The sequence below is a fragment of the Amphiura filiformis genome, chromosome 2, assembly GCF_039555335.1.
Source record: "Amphiura filiformis chromosome 2, Afil_fr2py, whole genome shotgun sequence".
Classification (NCBI taxonomy): Eukaryota; Metazoa; Echinodermata; class Ophiuroidea; order Amphilepidida; family Amphiuridae; genus Amphiura; species Amphiura filiformis.
The window spans coordinates 29,855,774-29,873,663 of record NC_092629.1 but is presented as its reverse complement, the minus strand read 5'-3'; the positions used below and the strand labels follow the sequence as shown (position 1 = coordinate 29,873,663).

Genomic DNA, 17,890 nt, shown 5'->3' with positions numbered 1-17,890 from the left:
GGCCACCACTAATCGAAAGTTGTTCCCTATCTATAAATACAACAAGTAACCACTAATCATGCAGTACTGTGATCAAATAGCAATGTATAAAAAATGTTAATTAGCTTCTCATTACTTTCAGGTGGTATCACTAGGATCTACAACATGCTCATTTATTCAGGGCACAGTTCTTTAACCTCAAAACATTTGTACACTCATTGAATGACCTTTGAAAATTTGGGGACAAAAAGTCATACTCTGCAAATTGAGGCCAAATTGTGCACTATATTTGTTTAATTGCTCAAGGTTATTGAACTATGCCATTGGGATGAGGTCATTGTGGCCCATATTGTGTGTCAGCAGCTCTCATTAGTTTATGTTTCACATTCTATAGTCCATAATTGTGATATTTTTGTCCCAACATCATTATACAATTGAAGTAATTTACATATTTGCTTAGTACAATTATTGTAGAGTTTTAAAATGGGCTGTTCCAGTTGAAATCCATACACCTGCTATGGAAGATAAAATTATACCCTTAATCGCCCACACAGGGGGTGTAAATTTCAAATGGGGTTACCTGAATGGATGACTCCATTTGAAATCTACTTCCCCTGTGTGGACGATTAAGGTCATGCCTTCCATAGGGGTGTATGGATTTCAACTGGAATACATTGTAGCCCAATGTTAGTTGGGTTCAGTGGAATGATCATATGACTATACCAATACATACTATTCAAGATAACATACACTATTATAAGATGTGCATGCGGCCAATCAAAAATACAAATGAATACCTGAAAACAAAACCCATCCAAGTCCATGGAAAATGATTTTGAGAAGGTAAAAAACAAACGTGTATATGTTGGGTATACATGCTGGATTTCACATGCTCAATAAACACAGATCGAGGGTGGATTTGGGTTCAACTTTTATACACATGATACATTGTAGGCCATGTATAAGCAACAATTTCCCATGCTTAACTCAATTTGACCAAGTATGGACTTGGGTGGGTTTTGTATTCATGTATTCAATTGCAAAGTCTCTTTATTAGGCAAAAAAAAAAAAGGTTTGTTTGTCCATAGAGATTTATGAAACAGTTGGGTCGGTAGGTCGGATTTTTTTTTTTTAAATTTTTTTTTTACAGATATTGCACTTGAAACTGACAATTTGAAGACTGGTAAATAAGTCAAACACACAGCACTTTACTGGTTTAACTCTTGAGGTGGTTCTGCATGTTATACTGTTCATTTTCTTTACATTTTCTTTCTTTAAATTTATACTAACCACTGTTTTTCTAGCACATTCAACACAAATTTTAAAAAAAGAAAGAAAAAAGAGACGGTCGGGACCAGGGTACACGGTCAGTCGGACGTGGACAAACAAACAATTTTTTTTTTTGGCCTTGGACACCCTAACAATTGTAGTTCTACAATGTATGTTAGACCTGTTGATAATAACACTGGCCAATGGTTTTAGTTTAATTTCACAATGTATACATGTAGGTACGGTACCCGATACATGTATAATGTACATTTATGTGCTTGTTAATATCAGTGAGGTATTTTGTTTTAAGAATTTCCGCTAAAATTGTATGCTGAACATAGCCAAATGTTATCCCGGGCTGTTGGACATTGTGAAAGCAAGATCATTTTTGAACTGGTTTTTAAAATGTCTTTAAATTAAAGTTCAATATCATAATTATGGTGAATTGCACATAGTTCGAACTTTTGAATCCAAGAATTGGTAACATTAAATTCTTCGGTCACATTTTGGATAATTATACTGAGTGATAGCACCATGCAGAAACCCACTGCATATACACAGGAAACCTTCTGAAATGTTGGCTTTTAAAATACAGTATGTAATGAACTTCTATGGATTCTGGGAAGGATCAGGAATTCTGCACAACAAACACTTTTCAGCAGCTGATCAAGACTTGAGTCATGATTGGAAATAGGTTCAGAAAGATTTGCTTGGAGAATAAACCATTTTGCTCTTGATGTAGCATTGAGTGTCCACTGCGTGCTCAAAGAATCTGTTCAAATCGCCAGAAACTGATTGGTTACCGTATATATTTTTTGATGGTCGCACATGATCGGTGCTTTTCGCAATAATCCTCCTGAAAAGATTGTTTCATGATTGAGATCAAGACAAGATTTCTTTCAGTCTGGCGGCCTCAGCCAGTGTCGTCTCCCAAATGAATCAGTTCTATTATTTAGTGTCGATCATACTGTGGAATGAGTTGAATCTTGTCGGAACCTAATTTCATCATCGTCTTCGTCATCACCATCCTCCGATATTGAAAAGTTCCTTGAGTTATTATTGAGATGATGATGCATGCCATCTATTGTGGCGGTCCCCGGTGGTGATGATACCGATGTACAATTACCCATTTGAGTCCCACTTGTGCCACCAGTACTGCTGAATCTTTGAGCTTCTGACAATACTCGCATTAATTGATCTAAAGCTGGTAAAGACTGCGTTGCATCTTCTAAAAGCTTACATTTATACTGCAAATGTGATATTATAGTGTCTTTCTCTCTACAGCTGCTTAATAAACCTTGCACATGTGATTCGGAAGCTTCCAGTGATTTTCTTAGTTCGGCTATCTCACGATCTTTATTGCGGCTCAGCTCCGTAGTGTTCCGCTGTGCTTCTTCATCTCGTTTGATCAACGATTCGGCTTGTTCTTTCACGGTACTTTCCAGCTCAGAAACACGTTTATATAACGCTTGTAAATGTTCGTTGGCTTCTTTAATGCTAGATTTAGTTGGTGAAAACATGATGAGAAGATCGAGGAATTGTAATTGATCTGTATAACTCAGAAAAACGTGGTAAAATGTACAGCACTTGATCGATTTAGGAGCTCCCACGTATTTGTTTTGCTACCAGTTAACCCGGAAGTAAATTGTTTATGCACAGGTGGGATTTAAATAAGCTCGTATTGCAGCTTCTGTACGTTACGCTGCTACGACAAGTGAGCGTCTCGTGTTAACCATCGTACAGTAACAAGAAATGAGACCAAGTGGGATTCATTGCCAGTGGGTACCAGACAACCAACATTATCTTGCTGATTTTGTAATTTTATTTATTTATTCATTCATTAAAATTTACACGAATTGGAATTATCAACATTTGCATTATTTTGACCGTTTTTCAGGGAACGTTCATAATTCATAAATACCTTGATGGTGGGGGAGGGGCTGGAAAATTCAGGGTCAAAAAGTTTTCACCTTCCAAAAAAAAAAGGGGAGTCAAAATTTTTTTTGACGTGGCAATAGGAGGGTCAAGAAAGTGTTCAGACACACATGAAGCTCAAAGACATGAAATCCATGAAATAACTTGTGCATGAGACCTGGTTTGAAACAATTATATTCTATAATGTCATGAACTTATGGACAATTTACCCAGCAAACACAAAAATGTTTTTAAAACGTTTTAAAGAAGTTATATTTTAGGTGTTTGTTAAGGTAATAACGTGTTAATAACATATAGGCCTACATGTCGGGTTATACAAAGGTAATGAAAACATCTGAAAACGTTTTGCATGAAAATACACTACAACAATATTTTAGAAATGTTTTCAAAATGTTATTGTAAACTATTTTTAGCAAACATTTTTTGCCAAATATTTTGTCAACACTTAAATAACATTATGTTACAATGTTTGCAGTAGGTTATCAAAAATGTTTTTGAATGTTAAAAAAACGTTTTATACCCTTTATATAACCCGACATTTAGGCCTAATCGTTTTCTGACAACCTTTTGCGAATAATGTCGAAAAGTGTTTTGTGTTTCTTGGGTAGGTCTGTTATATAGACATAAGGCCTGTAAGAGTTACACTGATAAATGATAGCTAATGATAAGTGTATTTCAGATCTTTTTGTTAAATTTGTAACCAGGTTGAAACTGCTTTTGTAATAAAGTTTAATCCACTAGTAAAATGAAGCATTACCTATAATAATAGTGGAAACAAGAGCAGAGTATTTTAAGTATACCTTCATTATGTGTTTGCTGGGGATCAATCCAATCCAATGGGCCGGGGTGAAATTTCACTCTTTTGAGAGTGAAATGGTATTAACGTTTCCGACGGACGGTAGGCCCTGCAGTGACTGTGCAATAATTGTGAGCCGGGGGTAAAATGGGGACAAGATTTTGGGGGCTAAAAAGGGGGGACAAGCAATTTTGGGCAAGCCGAGAAGGGGAGGAGGCGATTTTTGGCACAAATTCATGGGGCGCCGGCGCCTTAAATAAAACGCTCTAAAAAGGCTTATGAAAACAGAAAAACGCTTAGATATACAAATTTTCATGCTCGCAACCGCATATTACACATCAAGGACTATAGGCTACCATTTTAGGTTTGCAAATTGGGTCTCAAAATTGGCAGGCTGAGAGAGGGGGCGATTTTTGGCAGGCCGTTTGGAAATTTCGGGGGGGCTCATAATTTTTGCACCGGTCTCATAATCAGTGCATTTTATAACATCCACATCAACTGACTATGCACTTGTCGGCCGCTATATACACGGGTCTCTTTTTATTATAATAGGAATAAACACCAGACTCATCTCAAATGGAGGAGCACAAAGTTTTTTAAAATTTCTTATATGTGACTGGAAACTACGAATCAGCCGTAAACTCGGCCCAGGTCAATTTTGTTTTATTTCGTGTTTAGAAAATATATATCATAAGCTTTAAAATAGTATATCCAGAAGCGGGGTTATGGTTTGTTTTTAAACTCTGCTCCTTCAACAAAGTGGTACCCTTTTCGGTTCTTATGTGTCTCTTTTTCCACTTTGCTGATAATAAAGTCATAATTGGCGGTCATTTCAAATCATCCCCGAGTCAACGAGGTACAGGAATGTCTTCTCATTGTTAATTGTTGGTTATACATACCCAGCCAAAATACAATGCAATTGTAACGCACCACTTGAACAGGATTTAGCCAAAGCAAACAAAGACTAGAGCTATGTAATGATTTTATATGTAGAAGATTATTATCCTCTTCAGCAATAGGATTATTGATTGGTTTAAACGCTATCAAATGAGAAACATGTCGCGCCTAATTGAGACACCTATAAATGAATCGACTTGCGGCACATTTTGCACTGTATCTCAGAATACAATTTGCCGAGTTTACGGCTCGTTCGTAGTGTCCACTCACATATATTATCGGCTTAATTTGGAAGTTGGAGTACAAAATGGTTTAAGCTAGCCTATGTTAATCAAACAAAGTCTCAAATCAGTTGAACTACTTTGTCAAATCAGTCATCACTAGCTGTATACAGGCCTGTAACCAGTATTTATTTAGGGGGCTGATTTGGAAAAAGTGGACCTTTTTTTCAAAATTTGGACCTTTCTGGACTGGGTCAGATTTTGAAAAAGTGGACTTTTTTCAAAAATTTTAACAAAAGGGCATAAAACCCATATTTTTCGCCCCCCCCCCTGGTTACGGACCTGCTTGTACTGCTGGAGTATTATAAATATGTAATTAAATTTTTCTGAAAATGTCCAGTGCCCGAACCTTTACATACAACGGTTACACGGTTACACCCCTCCTTATAATCCAGCATGCATGCCGAAAAACGAAATGCGGTACCGGTACGTAGCCTGGCCTACACTCGGGTGTCTTTTTGCGTGCTCTTTAAGACATGTTTTGCCAATAAACATGTCTTAAACAATAACACATTATATATATTTGGCTGTAGACATAACCCAAGACACATCTGAGACACGTCTTCAGCAAAGACGTGTCATGGCAGAAGACACAAATTCAAATTCAAGACGTGTCTCAAAATTGGCTTCGGTAAACATATCTTACATTTGCGATATGTCTTGCACGTAGACATTTTTTGCAAGACAAGTCTTGCATGGAAACATTTCAGAGACATGTCTGGAGACAAAACTGGCTTCACAGGACATGTCTTACCTTGTGTCTTCAGCCAGACATGTTTATTGGCAAGACATGTCTTAAAGAGCACACCAAGACACCATTAGGCGATAGGTATGCTCCCAAAAAGAATGCGCGCGATATACCATGGATAGGCTTTTTATTCTTTTGTTTCCGTTATGGGCTAACGCCTAATATTTCCCATATCAAATCCCAAAGATTACAGCAATGAAAGACAAGCTGATCAAAGACATAAAAGACACATAAAGCGACGATGCTGCTGAGTAGCGAACTTTGTATTCATATTCGACTCCTCCAGTCTTCGACATCATCCAATCGTAGGCTAAATTGCCATCATCGAGGTCCATCAACGCAGGTCCAAGTTCGGTAATGATTCGTTGGTTATAGGCGTTGTACCAATCAATCTAAACGTAGAGAGAAGAAGAATTCTCATGACAATAATAGTTGTGATTATGGTTATCTTCGTCTTGTCATCGTTGTCATCATTATAATCATCAAAAAGTCACCGTCATATCATCATTATCATCATCATTATATACCGTAAAGATTCGCCTAATGGCGCACATGGGCTGCTTTGCCTAAGGGTTAATTTCATGTACAAAAATAATAGAGAACTCCCTCCTCTAGAAATCCCAACATGAATTGATCGTCCGTGCCCCCATTTGATGGTGGGATTTTTACAGATAGGTACTTCTAGTTCGTGTCTAAAATTCCAGTTATGTCAAGGGAGTCCATAGCGCCATTAGGCGAATCTTTATGGTATTCACCTCCATCGTTATTATAATTCTCATCATCTTCCGATCGGTCCCGTTAAAAATGAAAAGTAACAGAATGTGAACATTAAAATTATGTACCTCTTTCGGTGTAAACATTTCGAAGTTAATCATTTTTGGCTCCAAAGGAACAAGAGAGCACATCTTCCACGTCATGTAGGTGTAGTCATTAAATTTATGCTAATAAAGAAAGCAACATTAACAGAAAGAGAGAAGAAAACATTTGACGTTAACTAACATCAAGGGACAAAGGTTTTCATAATGATTGCAAATAACTATTTCGATATTTCGAATATATTTCAAATCGCTACTGTTTTTTGCGTTTATATTAGCGTCGAACCGTCGGAAACTTTCATTTTTGGGTAGTACAATGCCCGAATAAATCATGACTGAATACCATTACATTAGATTACATTAGATTACATTAGATTACATTACATTACATTACATTACATTACATTACATTACATTACATTACACTACATTACACATTACATTATATTACATTACATTACATTACATTACATTACATTACATTACATTACATTACATTAATTTACACTACATTACACATTACATTACAGAACACGCCTTGTGCGCCACTCCCGCCAAAAAAGTCTCAGAGCGCTTTTCAACAAAATATAATTTTCTAGAGCAGTTCTTTCGAACACTCTGTATGCACACTGCAAAAAAGTTGTGCTTAATTTTACTTAAAAGTTTCATCAGCAAAAATATTTTGTAATATAAATTACCGTCAGAATATGAAGTATTTGCATATTCTTTGGAAAGCTTTACTGTTCCGTAAAATGCTTTGCAAATATACTTTAATACTAAAATAAATTATTTTTGCATACAATTTTACGGAACAGTTCAAGCAAATTTGCTAACATTACAGGACCAACTGAGTATCACTAAAACCTAAAAACTAAAACCTTCCATTTCTCAGCCTTCTCTAGGATAACGTACATGTTTGATATCTTTAATATTACTTGATATATTGATTTGATTTTAAATATCATTCTGTCAGTGAAAAAAAAAAAAAAATGGATAAATCTTACGTCTGTTTCTGCTTCTACAGTGTACATAATATCTTCAATTCGGATACCAAACACGTTATCTTCATAATACCCAGGCTCTGAAATTTAGGTGAAAGTGTTCAAATGTGACACGTATTGGTAAGAAATAAGACATTGAAGGAAACTCTTATTTTTCAAATGGAATGATAAAAAGAGTGTAAAGGAAACGAAAAAAGAACTTCCGGGAGTCGGGCGGACGGACTCACCAGGTATAAAGTATTACAAGTAGCCTACGGCATAACGACACTCTTGATTTGATATCGCCATTATTATATCGGACATCATTCATTTCATTTCATTCGGCTGCGAAGCAGGCGAATACAAAGTTTCTCCATGTACATGATGTACTACGATCTGCAGAAAGCCGTCGAAATCCCCCAACAGCTTTTGCACACAAGACAAGCAGGATGCCCCCTCCCCAGGTCTTCCCCCACCATGCAATGTGGTGCAGACTGCAGAGAGCATATCTCCCGCATGGCTCACCTCCCGCATCCTCAGGACACGTCCCAGGAATCGCAGTCGTCGCGATCCGACATCTTGTAAACATAAACCATGGACTAAGGTGACAAAAACACTTACCGTCTGATTGAAACATTCCAAGCTCCAGTGGTTCTTCATGTGAACGATAACCAATTCTTATTCTAGCAGGTTCTAGAAAATTTGACAATAATTGGATATGATGTATTACGTTTTAACGAAGTATTATAGATTGTCTTTCGCTAGGAAGATCTTAAAATGAAGCTATCAAAAGCTGTTTCGTAAATTGTGTATTAATGCTTAACTCTACAACGCAAAAAGCTTGTTAAATATCTCCTGCGCAAACTGAAGCCTCTCCTTCTCCAATATTATACCTACGTTCATGCACATTCAAGAAATGACCAATCCCGTGTCCAGTTCCGTGGTTGTAGTCAAGGCCATTACGCCACAAAGGCTCTCTTGCCAAGACATCGATTTCGCGACATACAAGAAAAAAGTCATCGATATAGTGCAAAATATGTTATTTCCACCTTCTCAGCTCTTCTATTGGTTCTTTTTAATATAGCGTTCCATTTCGCCGCCTTCTAGTTCTCCTCTCCTCCTCTTTTTCGTCTTCCTTCTTCCTCCTCTTTTCCCTCTTATTCTTCTCCGTCGTCTTCTTGTTCTTGTCCTTCTTCTCTCTTCTTCTCTTCCATATATTTTCAACCTTGTTCTTTTCTCTGTGTTCTCCATGTTCGTCTTCCTCAAATTCGTCTTTCCTTTTTCTCTTCTCTTCTTCGAACTCTTCAAATTATTTTTATCATATTACTTCCTAAACGCTTCTTCAAGTTCTCCTCTGAATTCGTCAAATTGTTCTCGTTTGGTACTATTATATTATTTTATTCAATTTATACAATTCTATAACAGATACCATAAATTCCCGTTCTGAATGTTCCAAGCGCTAAATCAATATGACCAAGGAGAACACGTGTGTACGCTTCCTGGAAGAAATAAACGATAATAGAGGGTTGAGTCATTTTTAACTTTTGTTACTAGCGAATGAAATAACCAAGATGATTTATGAGATGATATAAGTGATAATCGCAGTCAAGAAACACTTACCTTAACAAACGCTGAAGGCTCGCCGAAATGAAACGTACGTGTGATGTCCACGGTGCCATCACTGAAAATAGATGCAAATGTGTGTACTAATAAAGTCACAATGTACGAAATCTTGGTTAATTTTATTTTTCAAAGCGCATATTATGGCATTATTTGCAATGTTGACACAATGCCAAACTTACACTTAAGCCAAATTGGTTGTTTTGGTAGTCATTAATCCGAAATAAAAACAAAAAGAGCCCATATGTGAACCCTATTTCTTACACATCCTTCATCCGTAACTATTATAACCCAAGCCCTAAGCCTAACCGCCAACTTAAACCTAACCCTACCCGTAAAGCAAACCTAACCCTAACTTAACAATCTTCATTGTTAATTCTGACCATAAACTCTCCGTATCTCTAGCACTAACCCTAACCCTAAATTATAACCTGGGCCGAATAAAAGTCCTAACACTGATACTAATCCTAACCTTGCCCCTAAACTAATCATAAAATACCCTAATCCCTTTATTAGCCAATTTCGGACTTTTGACCGGCTGCTTCCGTAACATCAACTTACAGGTATTGACTCCCTGAGTCAAATAGAAATGTACCTTGATTAGTAATAGGTACGTTGGGTTCATTGGTAGACTTACAGATATTGATTTCCTGAGTCAAATAGGAATGTACCCTGATTATTAATAGGTACGTTGGGTTCATTGGTAGACTTACAGATATTGACTCCCTGAGTCAAATAGGAATGTACCCTGATTAGTAATAGGTACGTTGGATTCCTCTGTAGACTTATAATGAATGACAGCACCATTTGGTCCAAAAGCGGAGATTGCTCCAAAACTTAGTCCTTCGTTATCCGGCATTGCCCTGCACAGAATAATGGGTTATATTCAAGTCAAAGTTTTTACATCCATTATGGAGGACATGATCTTAATCTCCCACACAGAGTGTAGATTTCAAAATGAGTCACCCATTTAGGTAACCCAATTTACAATTTATTCTCCCTGGTGGAGTATTAAAGTCTCCCATAAGGGTATATGAATTCCAACTGGAATAGCAGATTGAGAACCCAAATATGCAAATGTGATTACTAACCGTGACAATATGAAGGTATACTGCATTAAAGACCATGTGTATGATTGGCAATTTCCTGCCGTTGATGGGGCGAACATCGATATCAGGCTCTCCTTGACATCGCTTTCTTGATTTTACAATTGAGTGGTACCCAGGCCATTTTGACATCGCTTTCGATATTTTATAATACGTGATAACGATGATATCGATGTGATATGATGTTCACCCATCGACGACAGGAAGGTGTCAATTATAGAATGGTCCATATTGACATGATCTAGATAATAATAACGCCAAGACTTGTGTTGCCTTTATATGATATGTTGTTAACATTGAACGATATTGGGCGAATGGAAATGCGCGTACATAAACCACCTTTCTTTCTATGTTAAAATATTGTGAATACGATTCATTATTAGTTATTGATTAACTCTTATACTTATAGTTGTTGGCTCTAGGCGTATATTGGAACGGCATTATTACTTTTGTGAAGTCTTTAGAATAATTAGTATTGCTTTCCAAAAATGACAATACCCATCGTGTACATAGACAATAACTGTTCTCTTACTCGCGTAACTTCATAGCTTTGTCTGCCACGATTAATTCACTAAGAACTTCGATGTCTCCAACCGCAGGGTCCTATTAAAAATACATAAAACACGCACCGTTATTTACCCAGATTTTAAATTGTAAATATGACTTCAGTATCATTTTTGTTTGCACTTTTTTTCTTGCTAGTACTAGAGTCTGATAAGAATCGTCAATGTAAACTATTTTCCCTATTGACTTTTTCGGTAAGTCCCACAAGACTTTGCGTCACGCCGATGCGCACATTGTTATTACGCAGTCCATGGCTTTGAAATGCGCAGTAACGATGCTCGCTAAACGGGCTCAGTCTACTCGCATAGGCATGGGATTTACCAAAAGGTCAATTGCTTAATTGTTGGAGCAGTAATGTTGCAATTATAATTGAAGACCGAATTAAAAAGACTAGTTCGCGTCTGACGTCAGGGCAAAGGCGCGGCGTGATTGGTTGCTGACCTGTGCAGTACGGCATTTGTGGTCTGGTTGACAGGATGTCATACGCAAACTAATCAATTCGATCTTCAATTATAGAAGGCAAATACACTTTTGTACAGTATATCTCTGATTGAAGAGCCAATTCAAGGAGGTGTGTTAAATCGCAACAACAGGAAGACCATTTGAGTTATATGCAGTACGTTTAGAATTTATGAATATTTTACGATTCGCACTGCTATTGCGTCATTCAAGCCACACTACGTTGTATATGCCGCATACAAAGTTTCCTTATCACTGAGTTGTACAACTTTAGTGCACTCTGAGGATTTCTATCTGTCGCTGAAATGCCAACAGGTATAGACTGTTTAGCCAAAAGCAGTGCATGAATGACAATGACAATAGAATGTGACAAATCAATATTTGACCTTGACGATCTTGTACAGTCACGTATGTTTTTCAATGTTAACAGTTTCACTACATAAGTATGCTACACGTGAAATAGTGCATATTCTTTAAGGCACGTGCAACATAATGAAATATACTAAACTTAAGGATAGTCCATTACGTTGTACGTGCCTTTACATATGTGCACTATTTCACTAATTCCTATAGAGTCAACTTGAACTTATCCATACCTCTAGTTCATCCATAGTTTCTTGTAACCAAGCTCCCAATTCGCAGAGGACGATGGAATCTTTGAACTGTAACATAAAAATAAATTATGGTAAGACAATAGAATGTTCACTATAGCTAGGATATGCAATATATAGGCATATATATACCAGACACGCAGACCCCAGTAGGCCTACCCACAAACATCTACACCCACCTGCACCCACATACTCCCACCACCAACCACCTCCATAAACATCCCACACCACCTCGTAACCCGCACACCATACATCTAGTCGATTTGACAAGTGAAATTAGATTTCCGAGTCAACTTTGACCTGATCATCTAGACACGATTTTGGGTCAATTTTGACTCGGAAAATCTAGCGACTGGAAACCAGATAATTTTATGAAGGCAGACACAACACACACACCCACATTAATAAAAATTATAATAAAAAATCTCTTACATGAGCATTGTTCATTCCTTCTATTTCTTTTGGACTTTTCACGGCTTTCATGAGGAGAACCGGTGATGCCATTAAATATCGCACTGTCTGTAGGAAAAAATAATCTTATTATGTTTAACATTATTCTTACAATACTGTACTAAGAATTTAAAAAGACTAGATTACGTCTGACGTGACGTCACTGTCACTGACGACCCTTGATTGGTTAATAATAGCGCGTATAAGGAAGGTTGATTCATCTGATGCCGATCGGAAAAAAGGAATCGCAGAAAATGGCGAAACATTACGTACTTTTGCAAGGCCAAAAGGCAACTTTTGTGTAGGCATTGTTTACATGGTGCCGTCAGGAAATGAGACGGTTTGTGTATTTGAAGGTGCAAAATTAACCATAAGGCGCCTTGTTTTACCGCCGCGTTCAGGAACTCATCATTACGAAACTTGTAAATAAACCGTGCTCGAGTTTGATTGTCAGATGACGTCAGACGTCTTTATAGTGATTACCTAGTAATAGGTATAACATTTAAAAGGTTCGCCTGAGCACATATCAAATTCGGCAGATGGAAAATGCAACAAGACTTCTCAACGTAGCAAAAAGAGACTGCAACGAACCTTAATCGCTGTTGATTTATTGCTTGGAAAGTTGGGTGAGTGATGGGTGAAGCGGGCGTGAGTTTGTGAATGGGAGTGTGCTTGCTTGTGTGTACGTGAGTGAATGAGGACTGTTTGAGAGCTTTTGAGTGAATGAATATGGGACGGGGGGGGGGGAATGCGTGAAAGATAAAGTAAATGTTTGAGTCAGTTGGGCTGCGTTTACTTTGCATTACTTTCAAGGACTCAACATAACACTACACCGAGGACCGAACGAAGACCTAAACTCGCGTCCTCGCTACTTAAGGAGTGTTCATAAATACTTTGGTGGGGGGGTTGGAAAATATTGGGGTGGGGATCAAAAACATTTTGGGTCCTAAAAAGGGGGATCAAAAAATTTAAGGGTAAAATTCTGGGGTAAAATGTACGAGAAGGCATGTACATTCCAAAATTTTTGTGCGCTCCGCGCGCATGAATGTTAAGTATTCAATTTTGGAATCCCAAGCTACAAATCAACAAAATGTGCACACTTTACAATTTGGGTGTAACACTATGACTCCAATGATTAATAACTCCAAACGGTAATTTTTAGCTAATGAGTTAATGACCATAGAGGTAGATCCGGGGATACCCCCCATATTTTGATAGGGGATGGTCCATACAATCCTCCCCAATGTTGATGCCTGTATATGGGTTTCTAACCGAAATTAACCCCATATTTGGTCGTTTTAAACTAAAAAGTGCGCATTTCTACCATAAACTTATTTTGTCGGCAAAAGGTGCTGATTTCACTGGACTTCAAGAAATTTTCTCCAACCCCAATGTCAAAAACAAATCTATGCCACTGATAATGATGTATATTTTTGGTTTAGGACCTTAAGGGGGGATCAAAAAATTTAGACCATAAAAGGGGGTATAAAAAAATCCACCTTTTTTTAGGGGGGATCAGAAAATTTTTGACGTCCGAGGTCCCAATTTTTCCAACCCCCACCAAAGTATTTAATATTATGAACACTCCCTAAACCTCAAACGGCGGCTGAAAAATAAGGCCGTATTATACCCTACTACCCCCTCTATATCTTCAACGTCCTCGCAGCGTTAACCGTTTTATCACTTGTCCGGTATTACGAAATTTTGAGCACTTGACATGACAACACCGAGGACATTTTGGACTTGTACGTACAAATTTCGTCATTTTCAGATCCTCGGAAATATTAGTAGTAAAGGGGGGGGTGGGGGTGACACCGAAGGAGTGAACAGGTCAATGAATAAGTGAGTAAGATCCGGGAGGTTTCTGATTGAATGAGTGATTGAGGGTGTGGGGTGTATGGGGTGTGGGGGTGGGTTGAGGATGGGGGGGGGGTGAGTGAGTGTGGGTGCATGGTGGAGTGAGTGGACTGTTGAAAGATTTAGTAATAAGCAAGCATACCGCAGGTACTGCGGTCATAAATGGCGTAGCTCATTTGATCACTTATCCATATTCTGTCTTCGCTGAGTGTTTCTAAATCTCCTAGAAATTTTGAGTAATCTCGAACTGTGACACACTCAGGAGCTTCCGTAGCTGTAAATAATTAGATGTATAAATGTTACATAAAAATGAAAAATAGACGAATAAACATTATAAATATAATATAAAAAACACCAACAATTGAAAGTTGCATTGATATTAAGTTTATAATGAATTGATTTAGTACTGATTTGGTACTTAATTATCAAGTAAACAAACAGCAAAATAATTAAAAGTAGACATTAAAAAAAAAAAATAAACGAGAAAATGAAATAAAACAATAATAATACGGAGAAAAGAGAAAATCAAAATAGTTATAACAATTTATTTAAAAAAAAACGCAGTGATTTATAGTGCGCTACGCACAATAGGCACAACGCCTGAGACATTGATCCACAGGCCTCAGCACACTTATTGTAATAGGTATGGCGTATTAAAACCGCCATACATATTACAATACCTTACTACTTTCATCCACGCATGCGCCAGTTCCTATTCCAAGATGTGTCTTCACGTCATTGACCAATCGTCCATCTTTGTCGTATAGGTATAAGTAAATGGCGTCAAGTTTGATGATGGCATACGAGAAGAACATGGGGTTGCTGGGTACATCTTTACCCCGTAAATTGAACAGCCCTGTAAGCGAACAATATACACACCATTCAATAAAATAACATACAGACTGTAACAATAGAACTTTGAGAAGAATACAAATTTCAAATTTGTTTACAGACCTGATTTAGTTGAAGATGCCAAATTGTCATAGACCTGGGCTGGATATTAACCTTGCCCTACCAACATATAGGGTTGTTGCTGACTTCCTTTGGGACGAACATTTAACATGTTTAAAACAAATCACATTCTATACAGCGCAAATCACCAAAGTTTGTATTGTTTTTGTTAATAATCTTACTTACATGCAACTTCGTCTAGTTTGGAGACAACAATTGCGTCAGCACTAGCCTCGTTTAGTTTACTCCTTATGCTATCCAGTCCATTGGATCCATCATATTCCCATATCTTTTGCTGCCAGGTTTCACCTGAAAATGGAACATTTCAGGCATCACGTTAATTTGTTCCTCTAACGCTATTCTTGCCCCGATAGGTATCAATAATTTGCTCTTTTTATCGTGAAGATATAATAAATTGTATCAAACATAGTAATGAACATTTTACATAGAGTTTGATCAGCTCGTAATCGGCGGGCCTTATAACATCGCGTATTAATATAAATACATTTTATTTTGAGAATTGTCTTGTGATATATCGCCAGGAGCATCACTAGTTATTAAGTGAAGTCCTATACTTTGTCTATTTTCTTTAACACGCAAAATATAGACTACACATGTCAACTATAACGTCGGTCTACTTTTCGGCGTAGTGGTAAAAACTTACCAATTCTCGCCGATTACTAGCTGATCAAAGAATAGTGATATCGCTTTCAAGTAAAAACAGTAGCACTTTTCTAATATTCAGGGTACCATAAAAATAGCCATCGGTACCTATCGGGCACCCCAATCGCGCTATATCATGCCATACCACTTTTTGTAGATACTAAGAGGTAATTTGCATGGCAAATCTTCTTGTAACGTAGGCCTACTGCCCCAGGCCTTTTTCACAAAATGGTCTCTAGCGCGGCCATCCCACTAGCAGAAAACAATTTAGAATAAAAGACATAGCCTGAAGAGAAATCCGCTTGTTTTGTATAATACAAAGGAGAATCAGTCGACATTTCCACTTATTCAAAAATCGAATAACCTTCAATCAGGTTGACGTCAATACAAGTAATCAAAAATACAACACCAACAACAACCTTTGTTGAAATTGGATTAGCGGTTCCCTTTTTCATATTTCACATCCTGAAATTGACAGATTGAATGGAAGGATTGGAAGGGAAATAATAGTGGTCTTCTCCAGTCTGTTATCTTAGCCAAATTTGTATTTCTGAAAAAAAAAACCTATTGTACATATACCTGTATATTTTTCCCAATCCAATATAAGCAGAGGCTCATCAGGATAATCAGGTTGAGGTGTTTCTGCATCAGCTCCCCATACTATATCCACCAAGTTACCAACAACGCTTACCAACACAGGATTCCCGCCATCTGCCGCCTCAAAGGTAGAATTGTAGCTGTCATATTCACCTTTATCGGATATAAATTAGTTTTGATTGTGATTAAAAATACACATTAATTCGGTTGATTCACAAAACAATGCGCCACCAGCGGTTGCTGGGGGAGAGGCCAAAATACGAAGTGCATCATGGGAAAATGTCGTACATTATTGTATGTTCAAATGTCAATATACGGTACATGAATGCACACTAAAACAGCAATTTAGAATTACAGCAGATCCATTTTCTATCTATTGATCAGACAGAATCCCTCATGGAGGTGTTTTCAACATTATTATTATCACACTCGCGTGAAAATCCAATGGTGGCTTAGAACGGTGATGTCGACCCTGGAGGTCAAAATTTGGACTTGCAAAAGCAACCGATGGCGGCTCAGCGTATTATGAATCGCGAGAATTACACATAGATCCTTTTAATGTTTTTGACGACAATTATCCAAAATCCTCAAACGGAAGGCTTCCATTGTTTCGATACCGACAGAGTAATGTTCCTGCATAAGGAAGCACCGGAAAGATTTGGATAGCCAGGAGTTAACCTTACTAAGCTACATTCAGGTACAACTCTCTGTACGGTACTTAGGACCGACAGCATAACGTCCCCTACGAAGGACGGAGTACTTAGTTCATCTACACAGTTCTAAATATACTATCAGACAGTGGATGTCTGTATTTAATCTAGAGATATCACCAATTAAGGTTAGCAACTATTTTATTTGGTAGTTCACAGCATCTTGCGAATGGTAGTGAGCTTTGTTTAGGTTTAAACAACTTGTTATGTTGTTTGCTGTGTAGGTCACAACATGGTTCAATCCCCGGGGTTCAATCACGCTATTGGCTTAGATACTCACCTCTCTTTAGTTACTATAGAGGCCTTGCATGTGACGTATCATCCCGTAAATATGGCGGACTACTCAAATGCATTCAACAAAAGCATGATTGCAATCTACCGTGACAGTTCGTCTCACACACATAACCCTGCACTACGATCAAATAGGTTGATGACAACATTTGATTGAATGGACTGCACTCCGCCATAACTACGGTGAAGGACACCGGCGCAAATCCTTTGTTTGGAGCCAATCGATAATTTCATGCAGGGCCTCTATTTGTGGTTTATACAGTATAACCATAGATGAACTCCTTGATGGGGCAGCTTTAATTAGCATGAGG

General features: G+C 37.7%; 1 protein-coding gene across 1 annotated transcript in view; it reads right to left on the bottom strand.

Annotated features, from left to right (window-relative positions):
* Positions 1-5,598: 5,598 nt before the first annotated feature.
* Positions 5,599-17,890, bottom strand: part of LOC140139720 (xaa-Pro aminopeptidase 1-like) — a 12,797-nt gene continuing 505 nt past the window's right edge. Inside the window, exons 2-16 of the mRNA XM_072161426.1 lie at positions 16,561-16,731; positions 15,505-15,627; positions 15,053-15,223; positions 14,510-14,641; positions 12,493-12,575; positions 12,046-12,111; positions 10,959-11,029; positions 10,034-10,183; positions 9,321-9,381; positions 9,130-9,199; positions 8,598-8,702; positions 8,322-8,393; positions 7,725-7,801; positions 6,748-6,846; positions 5,599-6,297 (exon numbers count right to left, since the gene is read on the bottom strand). Of these exons, the coding sequence (XP_072017527.1) occupies positions 6,079-6,297; positions 6,748-6,846; positions 7,725-7,801; positions 8,322-8,393; positions 8,598-8,702; positions 9,130-9,199; positions 9,321-9,381; positions 10,034-10,183; positions 10,959-11,029; positions 12,046-12,111; positions 12,493-12,575; positions 14,510-14,641; positions 15,053-15,223; positions 15,505-15,627; positions 16,561-16,731 (1,670 nt within the window). The 3' untranslated portion in view covers positions 5,599-6,078. The remainder of the gene's footprint in view (positions 6,298-6,747; positions 6,847-7,724; positions 7,802-8,321; positions 8,394-8,597; positions 8,703-9,129; positions 9,200-9,320; positions 9,382-10,033; positions 10,184-10,958; positions 11,030-12,045; positions 12,112-12,492; positions 12,576-14,509; positions 14,642-15,052; positions 15,224-15,504; positions 15,628-16,560; positions 16,732-17,890) is intronic.